This window comes from Mus caroli, unplaced genomic scaffold, assembly GCF_978045245.1.
Source record: "Mus caroli unplaced genomic scaffold, Mus_caroli_1 scaffold_3, whole genome shotgun sequence".
NCBI lineage: Eukaryota > Metazoa > Chordata > Mammalia > Rodentia > Muridae > Mus > Mus caroli.
The window spans coordinates 62,992,824-63,018,377 of NW_028227258.1; the positions used below are offsets into that span (position 1 = coordinate 62,992,824).

Consider the following 25,554-nt stretch of genomic DNA (forward strand, 5'->3'; position numbering starts at 1 on the left):
CTGCTGAAGAAACACAAAGGCTACAAGACCTACTGCTGCACCCTGATTGTCAAGACCCCACAGAGTAAATAACATACACGGGTATAACAGGCCATAAACAAAGCCTGAGAAAAAGAAACTCTTCACTGCAAATCAACGATGAACCGAACTGGAGATGCTTCTATTCACCTGGAGGTCTAGAGTCTCGAAGGATGGATGGTGTTTCCTGCTCGCCCACTTACAGAGCAAAACTGCCCTGCTGTCCTCACGAAGGACGAGGCAACCTCCTGATTTCCCCATGGATGTGCAAACCCATGCTGGTTCCTTCTACCAAGTAATCTCAGCCATTCTCTTGGGGCAGGCTAGAAACCTCATTTCCTCTCCCACTAGTCTGGTACAACCCTCCTTGCCTATCAAACGCAGGCCAAGCAGCGCATACTTCAACCACAGCTGGGAGCCGCGGGGGAGTTATGAACAGTTGTAGCAGGCTCTTAGGTACAGGCAAGAGGCGGCACACTGACAATGAACCCTTCACACGGTGTGAATTCCTAACCTCAGAGTCACCGGTGAGGTTCCCAAGAAGAGAAAACAAATCATGAAATCCTAGAATAATGAAATCAGAAATTGAATTTTTGAGCATTAAAGGCACTTCAATGGTCTTTATCCTTAAAAGAAAAAAAAATAAAAGGCACCACCTCACAGAGCCCTCTTGGTACAGAAAAAAAGAGACCACAGATTTGAAACTCAATAAACCTAGATTAAAACATGAACCCAATCACAATTTATTTGCTAAGGACAGATAATTTAATTCTTTTAGGTATGCACTGTGCATCATCATCATCTAAGAAGAAGGATACTCAATAGGTTATACCCCTAATAGAAAATATGCAATTAGCACGTTAAGATGCTGACACATCTAACTCTGCTCATTCCTGTCAATTCTGTAGAGCTCAGAGCACTAACAGCAATAAAACAGGGTTCCTGGGAAACACAACTACCTCTGTCTTCTCAGCATCAGCAGAAGGCAGCCATTAAGTCACAGCAGCTCAACCCCCTGCGCCTCCACCTCTCCACCACAGCAAGCAGCCAACAGTGTCTGTATAGCTGTGGAAGGCATCAAAACGAAAGGCAGCCAGAGGGGAGCAAGAGCCTCACTCACCTGGACAGAGGGAGGGAGGGGAAGGCTTCCTGGGAGGAGAGCACCTGAGTCAGGCAGGGAGAGGAACAGAGGGGAGACCTGAGAAAGGGGAAGTTGGCTGAGGACCGGATGTGGAAGCATGCTTGTGCAGACAGGACTGTTGGGCAGAATCGCTAGGGTGAGAAGAGCTGACACACGCATGCGGAGACTAGAAACCGGACAGACACAAGGTGTGGTGCTTCACACAACCAAGGAAGAGCTTGGATTCCATCTAAGAACAGACACAGCCTTGTCATTGGAAATCAAAGAACCGGTCTGAGTGAAGGAGGAGGCAAGCCAGAGGCTGAGGGTCATAGCATGACAGTGATCAGCAGAAATACACCCTGCCTGAGGAAACTTCTCCATGACCTCTGCTGCCCTTTCTACAGACACTAGGAACCGGGAGAATGGCACTCCAAAGAAAAGACCGCCATCGCAGAAAAGCACTGCCTGTACACCCGGGTTAAACACTGGTTCTCAGAGAACCCTTCCCTACCATGACACTTCCAGGTTAGCCAAGGTTAGAGCAGGCAGCCTGATGCAGCATCAGGAGAAGAGTCAGTTGTGAAGTTACAACACCAGTTACCGAGCCCTGGCGACAGCAGCCTGATGCCCATGCATCACGCTCCACAGAACAAGCAGAGGTTAGGACAGAGCCATGGCCGGCAAGCATTTCTCCCAACCCTGTGTACTGCATCTTCAGAAGAATAAGGTCCAATATTAACAGTGACTATTTCTCACATAATTAACTTTCTGATAAATTTCTAAGCTGGAAGAGAAAACGGTTTCTGAAAAATGTGCCACAGGTGTGGTAAAAGCTAGAGAGAAGAAAACCTGTCAGGAGGTGTTAGGAATGATGTCCCGGGACCAGGGCATCATGAAGAAACTGCAGAAGTCCAACTCTAGACCTGTGGGAAAGCACTCAGAAGAACGGGGATTAGAAGTAGAATTACGGGCTCTTCCAGAAAACAATCACAGCACTAAGTTTTAAATCCTCTTTAGACTTTTCTATCCATAGTCTATAGTACAGAGGCACTCTAAATAATTATACATTTGAGAGACCCAGAGCCCTGGCTGTTTCCTGAAGGAGATAGTTCAGGTTTCTCTGGTCACATTAACTCACTCCTCCCTCTTCCGCATTAAGCCAATCAACTTCATTCAAAACATGGTCAGTGTAGGCCGTTGAGACAGTGCAGAGAAGAAAGGTTCCTGCTGCACAAGCCTAGTGCCCAGAGTTCAATCCCCTTGGAGCCACATGGTGAAAAGAGAGCATAAAGACACACCAGGATGTGTCCTCTGACCTCCAAATGATGCTATGGCATATGCACTCCCACATACATACACAAACATACATACATACATACACACACACATACATATGTGTGCTCACATGAAGGCATGTGCACACACACATGTACACAAATAGAAACTTGATGGCTGGGGCAGGACAGAGTTTCACTGCATAGTTCTGGATGCCCTGGAACATGCTTTGAGACCAGCTGGCTCAAACTCACAAACATCTACCCATCTCTGCCTCCCAAGTGCTGGGGTTAAAAGTGTGCACCACCATGCTGGACATAATTAACTTAAAGACTATTTATTCAGCTCTTCATTTCTTAACCAGTTTCTAACTTATCTCTATATCAGTCATAAACAGGTCAACATGAGCAGAATCTAAAGCCAAATACCTACATAAGATCACTCACCTTTTAAAAAACGGGTTACAAACCTAAGAAACACAAGAAACTTCAAAAAGGCTAAGGGTTTAAGCACAACTGACCTACTCATGTCAGTGATAGGGAAAAAACTTACTTTAAACTACTGTGCAAAAAAGATACAAAAAAGGAGGAAGACATAGTAGAAATGATGTCACCAAGAGTCCCTGCCCATTGCCCCTGGCAATGTGATAGGACAGATGTCTGTCCAAGATAAACCATAAGCTCTGGGTTCTTAAGATATGCACAGTTTGTTATGCATCAAAGTACAATTTTTTTTTCCCTCTCAAATACCTACAGAGCACTTCTGTGTCCAGACCACAGGCTGACAGATGCTAAGCTCTGCTCTCCAACCCAGAACAGTGCTTGTCCCAGCTCTGAGCTCAGAGCTCTTCTTGCCCAGGGGTGCCTGTGAACACACTTCAAAGTGGGCAAAGAATCACGGGAGAGTCCCACTCAAGGCCTGGGAATGGAAGCCAGGCTCCACACTCTGACAGCTAAGCATCCTATGGTAACATGAACACAATACCCACTTTGCTAAGAGTTTTGTCTGCCACGTGCCGTACTCTACCCTGAACCTACCAGTCCACTGAGGGGGACAGCGGCAATTGTAGGTATTGACACCATCCACACAAACTCCTCCATTCTGACACTTATGGTTGGGGCAGTCGTCGATATTCCGATCACAGGTGCTCCCTTCAAAACCTGGTGAAAGAAGAACAAAAGACAATGAGGATCTCACAGCACAGTGTTCTGCTCTCACTAGCAGGTCATGGTCACAGGACAGACCTGCTTTGCAATTTCAGTGCATATCCCAGCAACTGCTGCACAAGAAATACCCAGTCCTCTACTCTTTGGCCTTAAGCACAGCTAGACAATGAAAGTCATTCAGTATGCCTCTTGCGTTCATAGTTACCTCACATTCATTTCTGTGAAATAAAATCAGAGAAGACAAATGTATACTTGGACAACCATTAACTGGTTCCAAACACCAGGGTATTGGGTTTTCCGAAGCTCCTGTCTAGATTCCTAAAAAGAACAGCTCAATCAATCAATGATTAATTAAGTCTTTGGGGCTGCACATAGAGCTTGGTGGTAGAGTGCTTGTCTAGAGGACACAGGCCCCAGTTCCACAAAAAAAAAAAGGACAGAGAGAGAGAGTAGAGGAAAGAGGGAGGAAGCTGGGAATGAGAGGGAAGGAGGAGGGAGAAAGAGAGGGAAACCGGACATTTCTGTGAAGGGGAAGGAGGAGCACTGGACCTAAAGGAGGAGTACTGGAGCTAAAAGCATGCAAGTGAGAAGAAATAGCAGGTTGGGGGCAAGCATGGAAGGCCAGTCAGGGACACGTAGGGGAGGCGGGTAAGGGGCACATGGGGAGAAGATCAACCAAATGAAACAGAAAAAGGAACCTGCGCTTTCACACGCTGATTTTAAGAAGGAATGAAAATACTTCAAGGACTTAAATTTTACCTAACCCAAGAAAAATGTTTTAATGAATGAATAAACTGGAGGAGAAAACAGTGTTGTAACAACAAGATTTAAGTCTCTCTCTTTTTTTTCTTGGACAACAGGTCAGAGGATTCCAAAACTACTCGGGTGACTTGGGTGGGAGGACACAGGGGAGACACTGAGCTTGAGGTAGGAAGAGCAGAGCTGAGTCACAGCGTCCCCACCTGAAGCTGTTCACTGCACAGCGTTACGAACTCTGAGTCAGCGTCGGTCAGTTGGTAGGGAGTCTGAACACACCTGCCCAGCCTGCCTTTCTGGACTGGTAAGTGCCACATCGGGAAGAGTCCTCCACAGTAACACAGGCTTTGGGAGAGGTGGCACTGGTAGTGACTAGAACTGCCAGTATTCCTAACTTCCTCTCTCCATGTGAAGGCTACATTGCTTGTCTTCCACACGTCTGCAACTCTAAAATACTAGGCTCACCCTAACTCCCTGCGGGGTGGTTCTCTGTCACTGTCACTAAGTTTCTTTCCTTCCTTGTGTGACCAAACCTATGAACTAAAGAAGAGAAGCCCTGTCAGCTCTAAGAAGAGTGGCCAGTGAGCACGTATTTGAAGCACTGTGTGACCAAACATTCCTCAAAGTATCTCTTACAGATTTCCTCATTCTACTTACACTAGATCCTGGGGTACCACAGTGATAGACAGATGCCCTATTTGTGGGGTACAGACTTCAATCACGTCTTGCTCTCTTCTTTCCTAACCACAAAATAGTATGAACTCTACATCCAATTTGCTGTGCTGAACCATGGCACAGTGACTGACGATGTGACAGGCATATAAATGAGTATAAACCAAGTAGACAAAACCAAAAGTCACCTTATAGAAGACAGAAATAATTAAAAGCTGTAGAAGCATACACTTACATTTTTTTAAATTATCAAATTACTTCTATTTCTGTCTATTACATGAAAGTCTTACAAATGGACCAGTGCACAAGAAGATGTAGAACTGCTAAAGCCCATCCCTAAGCAGTGATAAAGGGAGGCTTCTGACTACACCTCTACCATGCAGTCAGTGAGTAGCTTCCCTCCGCAGCCTCTGCTCCAGGTCTGTCCTCAGGTCCAGGTCTGACCTTCTTTGATGACAGACAATGATGTGGAAGTATAAACCAAATGAACCTTTCCTCCCCGATTTACTTTTGGTGATGCTGTGTCACCATAGCAACAGAAACCCTAAGAAAAATATCATCTCCCTAACTTAGTCTCTCATGACTAAGGCTAAATCGTGAAGAATAAGGTAGCAGGCTGGTGGCAGTGCCCTTGTAGCTCAGCCAAAAGGAATGTTAACTGGGACCTTGACGTTGTACTAGCTAGTGTTACAACTCATTGAATTTACCAATCATGTACAAATTAAGAAACAGCAACATTTCATCAAAACCATAGGAAGCAAGAAAGACACTGTTTTCATAGCTGATAATTTTCAAAATAGTTCTTTCTCATCAATGAGTAAGCAGGGGAAAAGGAAATGAATTTGCTTTGTTAAAAACATAGGTTCCAAGGTCAGACTCGCAGTCACTGAGGAGACCCCAGCACAGCATCCCACCTACATTGCTGCTAGGATTCCCAGGACCTGGCTCCAAACATAAATGAGTTTGATGTAAAGAACATTTAAATTAACCAATCAGATGTCCATGAGTACAAGGGCGAACGTGGACTCAGATACACATAAAAATTCATTCAAAGACATGTAAGAGGCCTAAATCAGAGGTCCTCAACCTGTGGGTCAGGATCCTTGGAGGGGGGTCACATATCAGAAGTCCTGCATATCAGATATTTACATTAAGATTCATGACAGTAACAAAATTAATTATGAAGTAGCAAAGAAATAACTGTATGGTTGGGGGTCAGCACAACATGAGGAACTGTATTAAAGAGTCACAGCATTAGGAAGGTTGAGAACCACTGGCCCTAGATAAAGGTGCTAAAATAGGAGTGGGATCTTTTCTAACGAGCTAAGCAAAGCTTGCTTAAATATGGCCAAAAGCTCAAGCAGGGAAAAAAATAGATCTCCTCAGAACATCTAAACAGTGAGGGGGCAGGGGACAGCCACAGAATGGGAGAGAGTGCCTGTGAGTCACACATACAATAAGACTTGGATCTAGGATGTATTTTTTTAGAACTTACACAGCTTAACAAAAAATACAAATAACCCAATCACTAAATGATAAAGGCTCTCAGTGGACACTCCCCAAACAAGCACATAAACAATAAGCAATAAGGACCAGGTCTTGTCGCTGCAAGCCATCAGGGAAGCACAAATCGAAACAAAGAGATGGATAATGCCACATCCCTCTGGACTGTTATAATCAAAATGGCAGACGGCAACAATGCCGCCATGGAGGTGGGAACTGGACTACTATTTGGCTACTGGTCGGAGCATAGTGCAGTGTGACTACCTTGTGAGTCTGGCCACGCCTGGAAGTTAGCGTTACCACATGACTCAGCGACTCCGCTTCCAGGTAAAGACCCACAGGACAGAACTTGGAGTCAAAATGTCACCCCCTGAGAAATACACGGTGGCAAGACTGTGCGACAGACTATTGGGCAGGGAGCAAAGGAAAGGTATGGCAGTGCATTCTACCATGCATGTTGTAGAGCATCCAAGTCACACTGAATGAATAGGGGCCCACACGGTATGTGTTTCCATCTATATACAATGCCCACAGTAGGCAAAGCGAGTCACGAAGTCCATCACAGTCACCCAGTACTAGAGGGAGTTAGGAAGAATGGGCGGCATATAAACAGTCAGAATGTGGTTCTTCTGCAGCGTGAGAACATTACAACCTGACTGTGGAGATGAAGACACAAATCCGTAAGTCTAGCAAGTAGGAGCTACTGTACATCTACAAGAGGAAACTGGATGGTGTGTAAATTATATCTCAATAAACCTGTTAGTCCAGGGGAAGGTTCTTAAACGTATGAGCTCATACTATTTTGCAGCAAGGGGATTAGAGCATCCGCTGGGGATCATCTCCTTTAAGCCTCTTATATTATAAATGCGGAAGCTGAGGGGAACTGGGCTGGGCTCACTAGCCCAGAATTGCAAGGCTAGTGGGCAGCATCCAGGAGGGAACCAGAGCACCACTCAGTATTCACCAGTCTGTTTTATGAGACCCCAGAGCTGTCTGCCCTACAACAACCTGAAAAACAGAGCTTAGGTTAAAAGTTCCGAGATCTGAGCAAACTCAAGCCACATCCATTCCTCCCCAATAAGGCATGATTGACACTTTAAAAATAGAGATGCAGACACAAATAATCACATTAAAACAACTAAAACTCTAGAAATCTTTCTGAAAAGGGCTAGCCAATTCTTGAAAGAAACTGTCCATCCAAAAGTGAGGGTGGGACAGGAAGTTACAGCCATCACTCCCTTAAAACATTTCAAGTCTGCCGGAGGAGTAACACGCAGATCAGATATGCGGGTCGGTAGATGCATCAGTCACAGAAGGGCTCCCAAGGAGTCCACTGCTCAAAGCCAACTCCGGTCCTTAAAAGGCCAAAAGGAGAAAATTAAACTCAGAAGGGCCATTTTAAGACTGTGCCATTAGGAAACTGTGGGCCACCCTGCTGAGCAACATTCAGTGAGGGACATGTCCTCCCATGCAGAGAGCAGCTCTCTTAGGAGAGCTGCTGTCGGCCTGTCTTCAGGCCCTTTCAATGAGGGTGGAGAGCTGCTGGCAGGAGAGGAGAAGCCTCTCAGGCAGACTGAGAGACCTCAATGGCTTTTTTTTTTCCTGGAAAGAAATCTCACAAAGGTGAAGGTGTAGGGTGTGATCTGAATGTGTAAGACAAGAGCGCACACCCCTGAGCATGGAAATGGTAGAGAGAACCACTGCTGGTTGTACTTCTGCTCGCCAACAACAGAGCTCAGAAGACACACAAGTGCGCGAGGCCTTTCCTGCCAGGAGATGACACATACTCAGCCTGCACAGCATACAGGCCCTTGCACTTTACAAAAACAAGCTTTCACTGACAGCAATGGACAGACCAGATGGCATTCTGAGAAGTCACCATATAGAGAGTAGAGAAAAAAAAGCCAGTACCTTCCAGGACTGTCCATGCCAATTGTGAACATTTCTCTCAATGTTGCACAAACTGAATGACTTTTGTGGTATGAATTCCTTCCTCCTGGGTCAACACAGTAACTACAGTGCTCTCTGCAGGAAAACCTGCACCTTAACCATGCAAACAGAATCACTAACATGTCCTACTCCCCAACTTTCAGAACTGAAAACACTCAAAATCACTTTTATCCAGTATTAGTGTCCTTGGACAAAAGCGGCCAATCCTGAGATGCAGGATTCCAGACAGGAAATGACATCAGTCACACCCACCATCCTGGCAAGCATCTGTGGGCGTGTTCCACATGGGCCCTGTTTTCAGGTGTTTGGGACAGTGATCAATAAACAAAAACAAGGGTCCTGACCTTCAGTCGAGCTGGGGGACAACTAGCAATAACCAACAGGTATAATGGAGGAAATGACAGGGTACAGATCATACAGTAGGACTCTAAGTGTCACAGAAAAAGAAAACAAAGACTGAGGCCAGGGCCAGTAATTATGGGGATGGAGGGGATGGCTATAATTTTAAATAGAGTGGTCAGAGTATGATTAGAAATGCAAGGACCTGCACTGTAGCAGAAAACAGCAGTGCAGGGGATGCAGAAGGCCTTGTGCCCCGCTGACTCGGTTTCCCCACTGTGACAACAGAAATGACAATTCTATTAGGCTGGGTGTGCCAACACATAGAGATTCCTATTCTAGCAGCATCTCAATCCCCTGTCCAGAGCAGGAACAAGGAAGGGGGAGTGAGGAGGGAACTACAGTAAGAAAGAACTGTGAAAATGAAAGTCTAGGAGACCTGCGAGAACACTGCCCAGGCCTCTCCTGGGATGGAAGAGAGCATGAGCCTTCCACACTCTGGAAAAGCCTAACTTGCTCACAGTGCTGTGCACCACCCACTCCTTCTATACATACAGAAGGCAGTCATCTGTCTCAGATCAGGTGATCCCAAAAGACAAGCACTAGTCCAGTGAGCCCTCTGTGCTGTGTGCAGTACACCTGGGCTAATTTAGCAAAACAAACACTAATTGCTTATAATGGAAGCGTCTTCTTCTCCTCATATGTAAACTACTTTTAATTTTAATCCAAACTGCTCAAAACATTTAATGAGATGTCAAACACGCCTAAGCGGCCTCAGAAGCAGATGAGCGTGTGACAGCCACCAGGTACACCAGGTGCTGGCTTTGGAAATGACCTGCCTGGGTCCCAGGGCTCTGCTTCTATAGGTAGGATCAGCTGTGCAACTCTCAGTAAGTGACTTAACATGCCAGACTCTAGACACTTCCTCTGAGAAAACTCAAAAAATAGTACCTACCTCCAAAGTATTAGAGATGTGTGCACACACACGCATGCATGTGCATACACACGAATAGACACACACACACACCAAGCACAGCATGGAATACAGCCAAACCTCCTTACTCCACCACTCCAGCCCTGGCAGTCCGCTGGCTGTGGAATCCCTGGTCACCTCCTTTCTCAAGGAGGAGCAGCCATTCTCATTTGACAAGCCTTTCCTGGCCTCTCTCAGAATTCCCTGAGGTGCTTTATCGTGCCTATCGGATAACAATGCAGAACAATGCGAGTGAATAATCGCTCCCCAGCTAAAGACTTCCTTTATTGACCTCTCTAACTTCCGGTCAATATCTTGCTGCCAAACAGCCTCCTGTTCTAGGCAACTATTAAAAGCAATTTTCTTGAAACTGAAAATGGCACACGGCCCCCAGCCATAAATCACACTAACTTCAATTATGAGCCACTTGGGCCATTACATTAGATTATTAGAATGTCTGCAATATTAAAATATCTACAAAGGAAGTTGTTTATATTTCTCTTTTTGTTTTTAAGTCCTAAAATGCAAACAAATGCAAGTGTAAAGAAAGATATCGTAGTCTCTCCTACATGATAATATAGGTGACAGCAATTCTTACTAAATGCTTATTTAGCATCTAGAATGATGGTTATTTACTCTTGATTGAAAGAGAAACTAAAGCAGTAGGATTTAATGTACCTCCTTATGTCTTGGCTAAGTGGCCAGCTTGACTTAGGGTTCTGACACGCCGCTTACTGCAGCACGGGCCACATACCCTGCACATTCGGGTATTTACATTACGGTTCATAGCTGTAGCAAAGTTACAGCCGTGAAGTAGCAACGAAATAATTTTATGGTTGGGGTCACCACAACATGAGGAACTGTACTAAAGAGTCACAGCATAAGGAAGTTGAAAACCAGTGCTCTAAAGAGAGAGGGCTTAGTGATTAAGAGCACTTGCTGGTCTGGGTGAGGATCCAGGTTCGGTTCCCAGCACCTACATGGTGGCTCACAACTACCTGTAACTCCGGTTTCAGGAACTACAATGCCCTCTTCTGACCTCCTTGGCTACTAGGTACACATGTAGTGTACAGACATACATGTAGTCAAAACACTCTTAAACATAAAATAAATAAACCAAAAGAGTTTCAAATAAATTGCCATTTGGTTTTCTACTAAGGATTGACCTATGACCTTTAAGCCCCTAAAGATGACACACACAAACCAATTATGTGTTGAGTCCTAGACTCAACACCAGAGTCTAGGACTCCCACTCGAAGAGTGGCTGAACAACTTCTTTTTGAGGCAATCCTGCTTATTTTGCACATTACACACACATTACACACCCCACACCCCACACACAGTTTTCTCTTTTGTTTTTGTGCTAAGGGTATTTGTATAAAAACAGAATCTTTGTTGCTTAGTAATTCATCTGCTCCAGCTGCTTGTGCTCTGTTCCCAATCAAAATTCTTGCTTTCAGCATCCTCATTACTTTTATATGGAGTGAAGTGAGCTGGCCAGCCTTGCGCCTTTCTCCCTCTAAGGATCACCAGACTCTGGGCCCCCAAACACAACTCCTCTGTGTGTCAGAGGTGGGTTGTGTGTGTACCTAGGACCCTGAGCAGCCAAGAGAATGGCAAAGTGTTGTGTCGTGGTTAGTTTCTCCCACGACGTCAACCACAGCTTGTCAGAAAATGCCTTGGTTAACAGAAGAGCTTCTTGCAAAAGTCTCCACAGCTTGAGGTGGGAAGGGCCACTCCCATGTCAAGGTGAAAGGGTTAACTACTATATCAAGGTGGGAAGGGCTACCCTCTCCCCAAGTCAAGGAGGGGACCCAAGAGAGGTAACTATTCTGTGGGGGCTGTGGGGGGGGGGGGTGCAGAAGCATAAAAGAGAGCTGATCCTCCCGCTTGGTGCCACTTTGGCTTACAGTGCTTACCACACACACACACACACATACACAAACACACACACATACATACACACACACATACACACATACACACACATACACACACATACATACACACACACATACACACATACACACACATATACACACACATACACACACACACATACACATACACACAAATACACACACACACATACACACACACATACACACACACATATACACACACATACACACACACATACACACACACACACATACATACACATACACACACACATACACACACACAGTGTGTGGTTCTCACCGTCTTCCCCACTCCAGATCTTCCTGGCCGTTTCTTAGAACTGTTTCTCCAAAAGGGACAATAAACAATTTCCTAAGCACTCATCGTCATAAACTCGTGACATGTTAAATTACCCCCTGCTCTACTTATGGACCACAGTGAGCCCATAAAACCCCTCCCTTGCCAGCAACCCACCCCACACAAAGCTCTCACTTCCCCTTCCCCCTGCTTTGCTTCCTAAAGGAGGCTCTGGGAAGCACACCCTCCGCCTTCATCCTGAGGTTGGTTTATCCCCACTCCCATAGCCAAGAGAGCTCCTCACCTGGCAGGCAGTTGCATTCGAAAGTGAAGTCACCAGTCTGACGGCAGGTGCCTCCGTTGACGCAGGGCGAGGGTGCACAGGGCACATAAGGGCTGTCACAGTGCTGGCCTGTGAAGCCCTGGGGACATTGGCATCTGTAGGAACCAGGAAGGTTGAGGCAGGTGCCACCATGTTGGCAGCGTCCTGGAATGTCACACTCATTGATATCAGCTTCACATTTCTGCCCTGTGAGGCCGGCAGGGCATTTGCAGGAGAACTGGCTGGCCACAGACGTACAGGTGCTTCCATTTTCGCAGGGATGAGATAGACAGGCATCTGTCCACTGACACTGCTTCCCTAAAGGAAGGGTAACAGAACTCAGTACCACTCACAAAGGGAGCCAGGTCCACACTCAGCAGCTCCGTCTCCCAGCCAGCGAACAACAAGACCTTACATGGAGACCCCTAGACTTTAGATTCTACAGCGCATAGTAGTGTCACCTGAAGATCTTCAGACAAATGGTGTCTTTCAGGTGCTCCCTGAGGCCTTGGGGTGACACTCAAAGACACAGGGGATAGGGCACCTAAGTAGACTGAGTGTTGGCTACTTGAAGCCAGGCCGGCAGGAGTCCATTAGTCCTGCGGCCCAGGGTCAGGATCCACCGCTCTCCTAGCTCCAGGTCGCTGCTGAGCCGCTCTTCAGCTGGGAACGCCTCTCGTTTACCTGCTGTTGACAACTCTGCCCAACAGCTGCCACCTCTTCAAACTGCCCTCAATGCCCACCCAGTGCTGTATCCTTCCACCCATGTCAGCCACCACAGCAACAAAGCTGGGTCCCCACAGCAGGCTCTCAGTCATGTCTGCTGATGGGTACTGAGTTGAGCACTTCTTAGATTCTCTAACAAGACCATGTTTCTTCAAACAGAAGAAAGGAAGTCTAATTTTCTGACCACTCTGTTCATTTTGGCTTATAGATTTATAGAACCATTGGTTTAGTGTCTCCAGCAGGGACCAAAATGACAAACAATTCTCCTTTTGTCAGTAAGTTGTAGGGGAAGAAGAGTTCGAGACGCCAGAAAAGCCAGTGTCTAAGCAAATACTTCAAGACCTCTGACCTTTTCCCTTTCTCCCCCTCTATCCCTTCAAACTCTCCAAAGGTACAGGACGCACTGACTGCTCACCTGACAAATTAAAAGATTCTCAGTGCCTCAATATAAAAGAAGTTTTAGAACGTTATTCTTGAATTATTTTCTTTCTATACTATATAAAGGATCTCACATATTGTATGTCCTTTTAATCATATTTTTAACCTTTTACTTGTTTAAAATAGCTAACATTTATCTATTAACAGATTTTTTTTAAGTGTCCCTGAGCCTTTCCCCATATTCCAACTTGTATTATAACGCTAAATGTACACTGGAGTTGGGGGACCCCGATGTGGGAGTTTGAATGAGAAACATCCCTCACAGGCTCCTATCTAGACCGCTGGCAGTGCTGCCTGGGGAGTCCCTACTGCAGGAAGCACAGAGACCAGGGCAGGGTGTGAGCTGAGCTGCTTCCTATCTGGGGTTGAAAACTGACCAGCCAACTTTCTGTCAGGGTGCAGCCCCCCACCTCCCACCCCACCCCCATGCCTTCCCTAGATACTATGTATCCTTCCTCTAGAACTAACAGAGAAAATAAACTCTTCTTGGAGCTGCGGTGCTCGGAGCTGCTGTGATCCAAGTGTTCTATCCCAGCAGTGAGAAGTCGCTAACACAGGGTAAGGCTCGGAGGACCGGAAAGCACATGCTCTGGCTGAACCCATTACCTGTGAAGCCGATCTGGCAGGTGCACTCGTAGGTGTCCCGGCTGAGCATGTGACAGGTACCCCCATTCTGACAAGGGCGGGACACAAAGCAGGGGTGAGAGGTGGAGTATTGGCAGTCCTCTCCTGTGAACCCTGGAGCACATCGGCAGGTGGCTTTCCCCAACATGCCCTGCGGCACACAAGTACCACCATTCTGACAGCGGTTTTTCTCACAGGGGTCTCGATGTTGGCAATATTCTCCCAAGAAGCCCTCTGGACATCTGTATTAAGAAGAAGAAAAAATTCCATGAAAACCACCTGATTTCTTGTGAGTCCAAAGACCAGAAAACGATGTTGTACATGCAAGAAAATATTCAAGTGTGAACAAAGACATGTAAAGGTACAATCTATAAACTCTCTGACTGCGGAAGTGGTACTCAGAGAACTTACTATATCTCCAAGTCCCTGTGAGTCCTGGCAGGTAACAAAATACCAGACGGGCGACCCAGCAGGGTCTTCTACAGCCAGGCAGCACGACCCTTCCTCAGAGGTAAAATATACCCACCACATCTGTCCATCAGCACAGGCTGAGATGGTCTCCTTATACAGTGCTGTGAAGACCTGCCTCCTTTGTGGCCGTAACTTTCTCATGTTGGCGAGGCAGTGGACAGGACTATGACGCTTTCATGATAACAAGTACACTGAGCCCTCCAGACTTCCCAGTTAACATATAGCTGTCATCATGGGCTCCTTCACAACTGAGTGCTAGGACATGGTAGGTCTCTCTCTCTCTCTCTGTTCTGCACTTGGCTCGCTGGGTTATATCAGGTAGCTAAGACCGACACAGAGGAGGAAAGGAAGGTGCAGGAAGGGTTCAAAGAGACATCGTAAATGTTGATAAATAAATAAGCAAATGAAAAACTGGGTATAATGAAGAATGCATAGAAAATCTCAAGTACCACGCACTCAAACAGCTGTGTATGGCAGGGAACTCATTCAAGACCAACGCTCTGGCTGAGCGTGATGACACACACCTGCAACCCCAGGATTTGGGAGGTTCAAGGCCAGCCTAGGCCACGCACTGAAATCAAGGGCAGCCAGAACTGTATGAGAACCTGCTTCAAAACAACTTTCCCCAACATTTTCCAATTAGTTCATTGAGAAGTTGTTCCTCTCGTTTGTAAGACACACAGACACCCCAAACCACATGAATCACTTACAGAAATGTTCTCTAAACAGCCTCAGGAAGGATGTGAAGTTGTTTAATCGGGACCACTAACGACTACGTAACAAGAACACAAAGAGTGTGCTTCTAACTAGAATGTGTGCTGTTTGGCTGGAGCCTCAGATACCTGAGTGATCTACTTGTCAATTTTACTTTTTGGAGGACAGGAGAATGACACAGAAGCCTGTTCCACTCCTACCTAAAACATCTTTAAACCAAACCTTCACCCACAGACCCAGCTCCTGTCATGTCTTCCTTGATGACTGGAAGCACTGAATTCCTTCCTGCTTTTACCAAGCACACCAAAGACACCTCATTAGCCATAAGGTTTTTGAAAAATATGAGGAAGGCATGAAACTGGGGAACTAAGACAACAGCTCAGAAGAATTGCGCAGTAACTATAACGACTGGTGGGGAAAGTAGCTGGTAAACAGGGACGGTGTGTGAGGTCATCAGCAAAGGCCTCCTGCCCCTTCCCAGAACTCTACACGGTGGGGGAGGGGGGGGAGCGGGGAGAGAGGACAGGACTCTTGAGCTTCTTCATCAGTAAGTCACTCTCCAGACAGGCAAGGAGCAGAGCTCACAGTGATGAAACCAACAGACTGGCTGTGGAAAGGGAGTGCACTTCAGAAGGGCACAGGTCTTGTCAAGAGTCCCGGTGTCAGGGCTGAGAGATGGCTCAGTAGTTAAGAGCATTCTGTTCTTGAAAGGACCCGAGTTTGATCCCCAGCACCGCACAGCAGACAACTCACAAGAGCCTGTGACTCCAGCTCCAGGAGAACCTGATGCCTCTGGCTCCCTTCCCTGCACTCACACGCACACACCCACACATAGATACGCACAGACAGAGAATGAAAACTAAGTTACTTAATTTTAAGAAGAGTCCAGGCTTTGGGCTGACTGCTTCTCCTCACTGGCATCTTAAATAGTTAAAAGGGCCACTTACACTGTGGGATTGTGTGAGAACCAGGCAAACTCAAGTATGTGAAAAAAAATTATAAGGATTAAAATGCTCAGCAAATAAAAACCATTTTTCTCTCCAAGCGTGCTGAGGAAAATATGTTGCCTTATCCAAATCACAGCTTGCTTTGACAATAGGCTGTGAGGCTTCGCTAGATTTCTTTTTCTTAAATAGAGGCACTGAGAACACCAGTGTGGCGTGGCTAAAATTAACCCTGCAAGGGATTATTAAAAGCACTTGCGGCTTATTCAAGAAATGTGTTGTGGAAGATGCTAAGAAACTGTATCCCACCTCCCACTCACAGCTACAGGCCTCTGGGCATCAGGCCTGTTGATCTTCCAGGGTGGGAACCATGCACCGTGTGAAGAATGGCGTGCCTGTAAACCCGGGTGGGCTCTGCCCAGCTCTGCTCCTCAACTGTTGCGCCACCCCCAGCGCTGCCATGTGGCGTCGGCTGAGAAAATGCAAACTCATTTAAATGTCAACATCATGAACATACAATGAGAACAAGGTCCCCGAGAACCCAGAAACGATCAACAGGAAAGTTCTGGAACCTCCGAGATGCATTTCTGAATTCTCTGTTTCTAGGGTTTAATCCAAATAGCCCTTCCCTACCAAGAACAGAAAATAAGTTTCCACCGAGTAGATGGTGTTTAAGAAGCTGGCCACAGTGGAAAAGAAGCAAGGAATCCTTAGGGGTCTGGTGTGGCTTGTTTCTGTATGGCCTATAAACCATGAGTGGTCTTTACATTTGTAGATGCTTGAAAAACTTTTTTTAAAAATCATATTTTGTGGCACTTGGAAAATATATAAATTCCCATTTCCGCATCCATAACTAGTCACGTTGGCGATCTGCCAGGCTTGCTCATTTGCAGACGGCCATGGCTGCCACAACAACAGAGTAGAGTGTTTACAGCGAGACCACATGGCCCACAAAAATATTTAGTCCCTGGAACTTTGCAGAAGTTTGCCAATTCCTCAGTAGAGAAGACATGGAGCCTATTAATAGCATCCAATATGCTTATTAATCATGACATTAATGATGATGAAGAATACTCTACTAGTTTAGTACAAAAAATATTAAACCCATTCATTAACTGTCAGAGCAAACACTTAGCAAATACTGACTGTGTGCCAGGCTTTTTTTTTTTTCCTAGTAGTCATGGATACACATAGGTTCCGCATCCAAGGACTCAACCAACCATAGGTCAAAAATGTCTGCCAGGTGGGGGCAAGATGGCATCTGCACTAGCCATGTTCAGTTGCTTTGCCATTCCCCAAATATATATCATGGCAGCTATTTACACAGCGCTAACATTATATTAAGCATTAAAAGTAATATGCAGATGATTTAATGTGGGAGTATATGCACAGGTTGAACAAAAAAACTATGTCGGGCTGGAGAGATGGCTCATGGAGAGATGGCTCAGCAATTAGGAACACTGACTGCTCTTCCAGAGGTCCTGAGTTCAATTGCCAGCAACCACATGGTGACTCACAACCATCTCATCTGTAATGGGACCAGATGCCCTCTTCTGGTGCATCTGAAGGCAGGTACAACGTACTTATATACATAAAATAAATAAATCTAAAAAAAAAGACTGTGTAACTTTATCCAAAGGCTCTGTGGGATTCTTGGAGCCAATGCCCAGCTGGTTTGAGGAACAACTGTGCTGGAAAAACCTCTGTGCTCATAGATGTAAAGTCTAGCAGAGACAAAGGCAATGAGGCCTTAGTCGTGGTGCAGGGTCAGGGTTCCCCAGAGTGTGGTGCTGGGTTCCTGGAACTGGGGTTACAGTAGTTATGAGCCACTCTGTGGGTGCTAGGGCATAGCCCAGGTCCATGACAAACGCAGCCTGTGTTCTCAGCTACTGAGACATTGCTCCAGCCCCACACCACTTCCTGATTTAGCTTTCCTTCTGCCTAATGTACCTTTTACCTGAGGCTGCTGACTGAGGGGAAAGTGTGTGAGGCAAAGGGACACGGAGCACCAAGCACCAAGGTCCTAAGGATGGAAGCAACCCTAGCTTAGCCAAGGAGCAGCAAGGGACCCTGTAATGCCACACCTAAGGGCATAAGGAGGAACGACGGAGGGAAGCTGTAAGCTGGCAAGAACATGGAGACCTTAGTCGCGGTACAGAGTCAGGGTTCTCCAGAGTCCTTGGGATGACACACACAGTAAGTCTAGTTTCATATAAAATTTTATATGAAACTAGACTTACTTATTGGTGAAGATCCAATTTCCTAATTAAAATGTCCTGGGTTTACCATTCCTCTGTGTCTTTGTGTTTAGCTTAAAATATATGCAGGTCTCTTCTAACTTACCTTTTCAACTAAGTCCCTCTGCCCTTTCCTTCTACGAAGGCATCCTGCGTACAAACAGGCTTCTCGGACTCTGGGCAGACAGTCCTCTTTCTCTCCATCCACACCTCAGTTCTCAGAACACAGCCTGCAGCCCAGCAGGCTCCATGATCACCTTCTGAGAGTTCGGACTTGGTCAGGCTTAGCTGACACTTCTCTGCTCACTGTAAGGGAGTCCCCATTCCCACTGGAAGCTGTGCGGGTCACTTCCCACACTATCTAGAATGTGACCATGTCTCTCACAAGACCTGGCAAAGTTAGTCTACCTTTTTCCTCTTCCATCATGGTCATTTCAATTCAACTCTGGGCCACACTGCTCTTTTCTCTACTATACACTTAATGTTTGTCATTTTACAATGATTTAAACACAACAGATGCCAAAGGACACCATTCTAGGGCACCGGTTTAGCTTTCTAAGCCATTCACCTATCATACTATGTCCTGCCAATGACTTAAAGACAAACATTAGGAAAACATCATTTTTCCATGAAACTTTCAGCTCTTCCAATTTTCTAGGGGTCATAATTCGACTTTTATTTAATCCCTTTAAGTTATATATAATTGCTGTGTCTGACAAGTCTTGTTAACCGAATTCCTGTAACGCTTATCAGTCATGTTCACAGTTTCCCTCTTGATAGCAGTTCAGATCATCTTTAAAGCCTCAGGCCAGACATCTTGTTACTGGCTCTTTTCCCACCTCCACACATCCCTAAATAGCAGAACCTTAAGGCACCGTAAGGTGATTTCTATCAAATGCCATAAGCATTTCTAAAATATTCCGAAGAGGCAATCACCAGGCCCTGCTTGCACCAACACGCGCCCATGGCAGGCCTTTACTACGTTGACTACACTTAGATTACTAAGCGTTCACTTGGTGCTACTGAGCCTGTGCCCCATAACCAGCCGCCTGGACTGCAGAGCTGGCTCACCATGGATTCGGGAGCACAGCACTGGCCCCCTCTCTTTGACACAGACTCGGTATGAGTGCCTGCCCTCCTGGGGTCTTCACATCATCACAGCACTGAGAACACTATGTAGCAAATGTTCTTTTTAAGTAAAACTACTGGCTTGCTGCTTTAACAGTCTTTGGTCTTTCCATTATAAGATACATCTTTCTCTAAAATTCTGCCCCACACACACACATACACCACAGTAACTAAAATTATATGTTCATACTAGACTCTTCATAAAAAAAAAATGTTCGTCCATATGTCCATGCCAGCATGACTCGTAATAAATAGCTGAAGGTAGAAATAGCCCAAATACCCGTCATCTGATGAGTAGAGAAATAAAAGTCTGTGAAGAGAGATGGACTCCTGTCACATCCTACAACACTGGAAATATTATGCTAAGTAAAAGACAGCAGAACCAGGCAGCCCCAGGTCTTATTCTGTCCTTAGAGATGAGCACAGCAGGCAGGGCCACAGACACAGGCAGGTGCTTGCTGCCTGGTCCCCACGGCTACATCCATTACCTAGTTCTTAAAAGTCTACTGTTGATGACATAAAAGAACCTACTGTTCATTTCACATGCACATGGTAGAATAGGGTGAAGGCAGGAAAGAGAGAAACGCAGTAGAAAAGATTCCATCCAAAAGGATTCCGGTACAGCCCCCCTTCCCTGAAACAGCCCCTGCGTCTCACAGGCCTGCATTCTTGACATGAGGCAGGGACGTGAATGGCAGTTCCCACCTATAGTCTATCTGCCATGGCTGCAGCTCAGGCTGTCTCCCCAGGAATACAGGGCAGAAAACTTTCCCACGTGAACAGCCACCCATCGAGAGAAACGCCAAGAGCATGAGAAGCTCTGTCAGCTCCAAACGGGTGAAGTCTGAGAAGGAAACAAACCTCACTTGCAAGTAAACCCCAGGGTTTGCTCACCCCACTCTCCCCACCAAATGTCCAGCAGCAGGGTGAGCCCAAGTTGTGCCCCGGCTCTACTGCAACCCTTTTGTTTTTGTTTTTAGGAGTTTTATTTTTACTTTTGGTGAGGATCTGGTCATTAAAAACAACAACAAAGCAAAGCCCCACCACACACAAGAGGGAGGGGCATTCTTCACACAACAGCAATTTCAAAATCGTGAATTTTCAAAACCTGTGCAGAATGTGGGATGGAGGGAAAATGTCTCCTGTGGGCTGATCGCAGCGCAGCTGCTCCTCATTAAAGCTCCTCTTGACTCCCTCTGGGCTAGTTTCCAGCAGAAAATTCTTTAAACAGAACGCAGCTTTCAGCCCACTTTCTTCTTGCCCTGGGCCTCTCAGCCCTCCACTCTGCAGCGGCAGCCAGCCTCTGCTGAGCCCAGGACGGGGACGGTCATTAAGGTGAATGGGGTGGGGGCTAACAGAACCCACAAACCAAATTAAACACTGGTCAGTAACAAAGGTCTACAGTTTGAAGGGACCCAAATCAGTCTGTTCTTTCCTGCGACCATGATGCCAGCCAGGTTTCCTGCCACCGCCACCCACCCCTACCCTGTTCCTGTTCCCCTGTTAAAGTAGATAAAAGTAATTGCTAACAGGCGAAGCTAGCGTAACCAGTGAAAGTTCCCTTTTAACTTTCCCAAAGCCAGGCTGGAAACATCCAGATGCCCCAAAGCATTCGGACTCCAGCCTAAATGCCCCTGCTGTACTCAACAGCCCAGGCCACTGGGTAACCTGACATGGCCCTCATTTCAAGAACTTCAGCCCAACAGCTCACAGGACCTTCAGCCTCTTAACTCTGTGACTCTATGCAAAAGTAACTAACTGGGTTGTGCTCACTGATGACTGTTTTGTTGTTGCTGTGGTTTGTTTTTTTGTTGTTGTTGTTTGTTTGTTTTGTTTTAAGCACAGACTTCAGTTAACTTCCTAGTAATTAGAGAAAATGGAAGCTGCTTTATCATATACATTTTCCCATGTTCCCACTCCCACCCATTCCCCACTGCTACTTCCAGAAAAGAAAGGGAGATAAAGAAAACCAGAGAAAAAAACAGCACACCTTCCTCGGTAAGAAGGGGAAGTGCTGGTGTGCAGAGTGGAGCCCCAAACAGGCTGTTTGTGGTAAAACATGCTTTCTAGGGCCTTCTTGGTTTGATGTAAAGGAAACAAAGACCTATATATAATCAACCTACACACACTCTCTCTCTCACACACACACACATACACACACATTCTCTCTCTCTCTCTCTCTCTCTCTCTCTCTCTCTCTCACACACACACACACACACACACACACACACACTCACATCTGACACACAAAGACTACCAAACCCTGCAAGGCAGGCATTTTTTTCTACTATGTAAATCTGCTTCCTGGACAGCACATTTCTGCCTTTCTTGTACAAGTATTTCAGAAAATGTTAATCTTGATTCCCACATTAGCTGAATGCTTCCAAATTAAAAGTTTCCCACAGGAAAAAAACCGACAAGGGAGCTGGGAGGCCAGGGCTCGTCTTCTGGAGTCCCACCTCGCTTGGTTCACAGGTGCTCAGGTTTTTCCACCCCCTCATCTAAATAAAGCAACAAGCACACTGATGCTAACACATCCAGACTGAAGAGGCTGAAGAGGCACGACCTCAGACCCACTCATTCACAGCAACTCGACCCTCTGTAGGAGGCTGGTATAAGGAGTGAGGAGATGGGAACACATGCTTTATTTACAATGGAATGTCGTGAGCGCCCTTATCTTCCAGCAGACAGTCTCAGCTCATTCATCAGAGCTCTGAGACCAAGCTGAGTGCCCAGGCTCTTCAGCAGCCTTGAATGATGGAACCGGGACACACAGACAGTGCTGAGGCTTGTGTCCTTGCTGTGGCAGAAGAAATAATCAGTCCTTTACCATATGCCCTGAAACCTGAAAAAATATTCGAATGTGACTAACACATCACAGACCGGCTCTTATCATATGAGTTCACAACAAGCACACCCTTCGCCATAACAGACAAACTGTCTGAGAGGAGGAGATGCCTGTTCTAAGTGCTGTGTCGCAGCAGCATGCCAGGGGCTGTAATCCTGACAAGCACTCCTTACACCACTAAGTTGTATCTGATCCACATTTGAATGTATATAAGATGCTGTTATGATTAACCTAACAGTCTATCTGAGAGACTTTTATATTACTGCTGATGGAGGCAGACCTTGCTCGTGCACTGTGCATCATTCCCAAGCCCTGGGAAGATACCTGAATTCCTTGTAGACTTTGACCTGGTGCACTGTGTTGAAACAACGATTTCAATGTAGCTTTTATTCATGCACTGTACGTTCTCTGTACTCAGCTTCCTCCAGCTCAAAGAACATGCTACAATCCAACATGCCTCCTGCCAGACCTATGCACACGCCAGTCACAAAGCCCCCACTCTCTCCACCCTCTGTCTCAACCATGCAACCATGCCCTAAAATTCCTCCAAGCCTCTGCCTAAACGTTATTTCCTGCTGGCAGCCACATGCTGCCTGTAAGCACACTCGGGAGGCTCAGGCAATAAGACCCTGTCCCTACCCCCAAAAGAAGGAGAAGAGGGGAAGATACAGGAAGGAGAAGAAAGGGGAAGAGGGAGGAGAGAAAGGGAAAGAGAAGGTTTGGAAGGGACATCCCCACTTTATGTTCCCATAAATCTGACACACTGCATTAACCTTTACTACAATTATTTATCCTCTCTAATAGACAAGAGTTATTCTCTACTATACCCTATGTGCCAAACACAGTGACTAGCATATGGAAGCCATTCAGCTGTTCAGTGCTCACATTCTTAACGGATGCCAAAGGGCAAGATGCAAGGGTCCACATAATCTTTACAACTTAAAGGCTCCAGACTTCAATTACACTGGAAGTTTGGGAACCACTGGGTTGAGCTATTTACCTAAAGGATCTTTAAGCTAATTAAGATTCTTTATACACAAAGCACCTACCTCTTAACCCTCATAAACCCAAGACTATTCAAAGCTGTCCTACCCCATATGGAATAGATTTCTTTACATCACATTTTCCTAATATATATATATATATATATATATATATATATATATGTGTGTGTGTGTGTGTGTGTAAAGTTACTCAGCTTTCAGAGTGCATATCTGCTGCACATAAACCCTCTGTCACATACAACAGAAATTGTAGTGCCCGTGTAAGAGGCTCTTGCTGCATTGCTGTGCCCAGAAGCAGCTACCAGGCCGCACCAGCTCTGCCAGACTTACCTGCAAGCCTCTCAAGATGCTTTTAAGAGCAAATATGATTATTAAACCACCACTGTCACAACACCCAACCCCAAAACTTGTCCACACAAAAGATAACTTTTATGGCATTTACACCAACTAACATTTATTACTTTGATGGTAATGAGAATAATTATTTGCCAAAGAAAAATGAGTGGTGTTCACTTCTTTGAATGATGTTCCTCGTTAATTTAGTAGAAACCCCGGCTGTAACTAGCACACATCACCTCAGCCAGAGATGGCATCGACCAAAAGCAGGCAGCAGAGAGATCAAGGGTAGCTCACTGCTGTGATCTCAGCTCCTCTGCTTCAAGAACATCATTGCACATTAAATCAAGAACAAACAGCAGAAACAGTGGCTTTCTGGCATCTGGCACTTCTGGGAAAACAGGAAGCTTTCCAATGGCTCCTGAGCCCTAAGGTGAGCTGGCACACTCCACCATCTATGTTTGGATCATCAGCTCAGGAACTGTCACTGGTGGCATTTTAAATGGGCATAAAGTGACACAGAACTGTCAGCTTGACTCTTGGCCTAAAAGATGTGCTATGTAGCATTTTAAAGGAAGTTTGCTGACACTTGCTCTGAGGGCAGGACACCACTAACATCATAAAGGCAAAAGGGCTTACCGTTTAGGTGAACTCTTGTTCACTGCAAATAAGACCATTTCTGCTAGAGATAATAATACTCAGTTGGTAGAACCCTTGAGTCCCCTGTGTGAGTCCCTAGGTTTAACTCCCAAGACCAGAGCAAAAGAAAGAGAAGGAGAAAAACAAAACAAAACAAAACAACAAAACAAAAAACAAAGCAGGGTTATAGAAACCAGGCCATTTGAGAAGCAGTTATTATGAAGAATGTTTAATTTCAGAAAGACAGCCCAGTGCCACACCATCTGTATAGAGAAACAGGAAGACAAAGACTGGGAGCGTGGCTCAGAGGTAGAGCATTTGACAACAGCAGGACTCCAGATTGGTTGCCAACACCTAAATAAATAAATAAATAAATAAATAAATACCTAAAACAGTAGACATCTGCAAAATAATTATGGTTCCTAACTACTCCTCTTAAAAACAGAGTCACTGCCTATCAGGGGGAGGGAGGAAGAGCAATTCTTGGGAGTAAACCTTATCTGAGACTTTATAGTGGTCTGTGGCCTTTCATACTACAGAAACTAAACATTCAACAGACATGCTGAACTTACCACTCCACTGTGCCCAAAGCGAAGGCAAAGGCAAGTGCAGAAATACTTTTAGGGGCAGTAGCAGCAAGCACAGCAAAGCCAGAGCTGACCGGCCCAGGCTGATCTGTGCTTCTAGATGGAGCTCAAGGCCAAGGTCACGAGTGTAAGCAAAGACAGTATACAGCAGGAACCGTGGCACAAGCCACAGACATTCTACATCATTTCTGGAGAGGTGCTTCACTGACTAGACATGTGGGCAAAGCCACTACAGATGGACCCACACTCTCCTCAGCACTGTCCAGAAGCCTTCAGGACGGTTCTATGGGAGACTCTGAGGGCATGGGTGCACACACAAGTGTATGCACGTGTGTGTAAACACTCACAATCCAAGTCTGTCACATATAAAACATATGTGTGCAAACGTACATAGCCATGTGTGTCTAACAGTTGTGACCTTTTGTCTATCTGAATGAATATTAAAGTTTTTACAATGTTTGGCCAAGGGCTCCAGGATGGCCCCAGATCTCTCTGGTAAAGTTGCTGACCCACAGCCCTTTCCTCAGACTAGCCTTGGCTCCGCTGCTGGACATGTTACCTT

The 25,554-nt window shown here is 45.9% G+C and overlaps 1 protein-coding gene across 2 annotated transcripts in view; it reads right to left on the bottom strand.

Annotated features, from left to right (window-relative positions):
* Positions 1-25,554, bottom strand: part of Notch2 (notch receptor 2) — a 170,484-nt gene that overhangs the window by 65,076 nt on the left and 79,854 nt on the right. For both annotated transcript variants that reach the window (XM_029475637.2, XM_021157432.3), the window contains exons 3-5: positions 14,067-14,326; positions 12,279-12,614; positions 3,454-3,576 (exon numbers count right to left, since the gene is read on the bottom strand). In XM_029475637.2, coding sequence (XP_029331497.1) covers positions 3,454-3,576; positions 12,279-12,614; positions 14,067-14,326 — 719 coding nt within the window. The remainder of the gene's footprint in view (positions 1-3,453; positions 3,577-12,278; positions 12,615-14,066; positions 14,327-25,554) is intronic.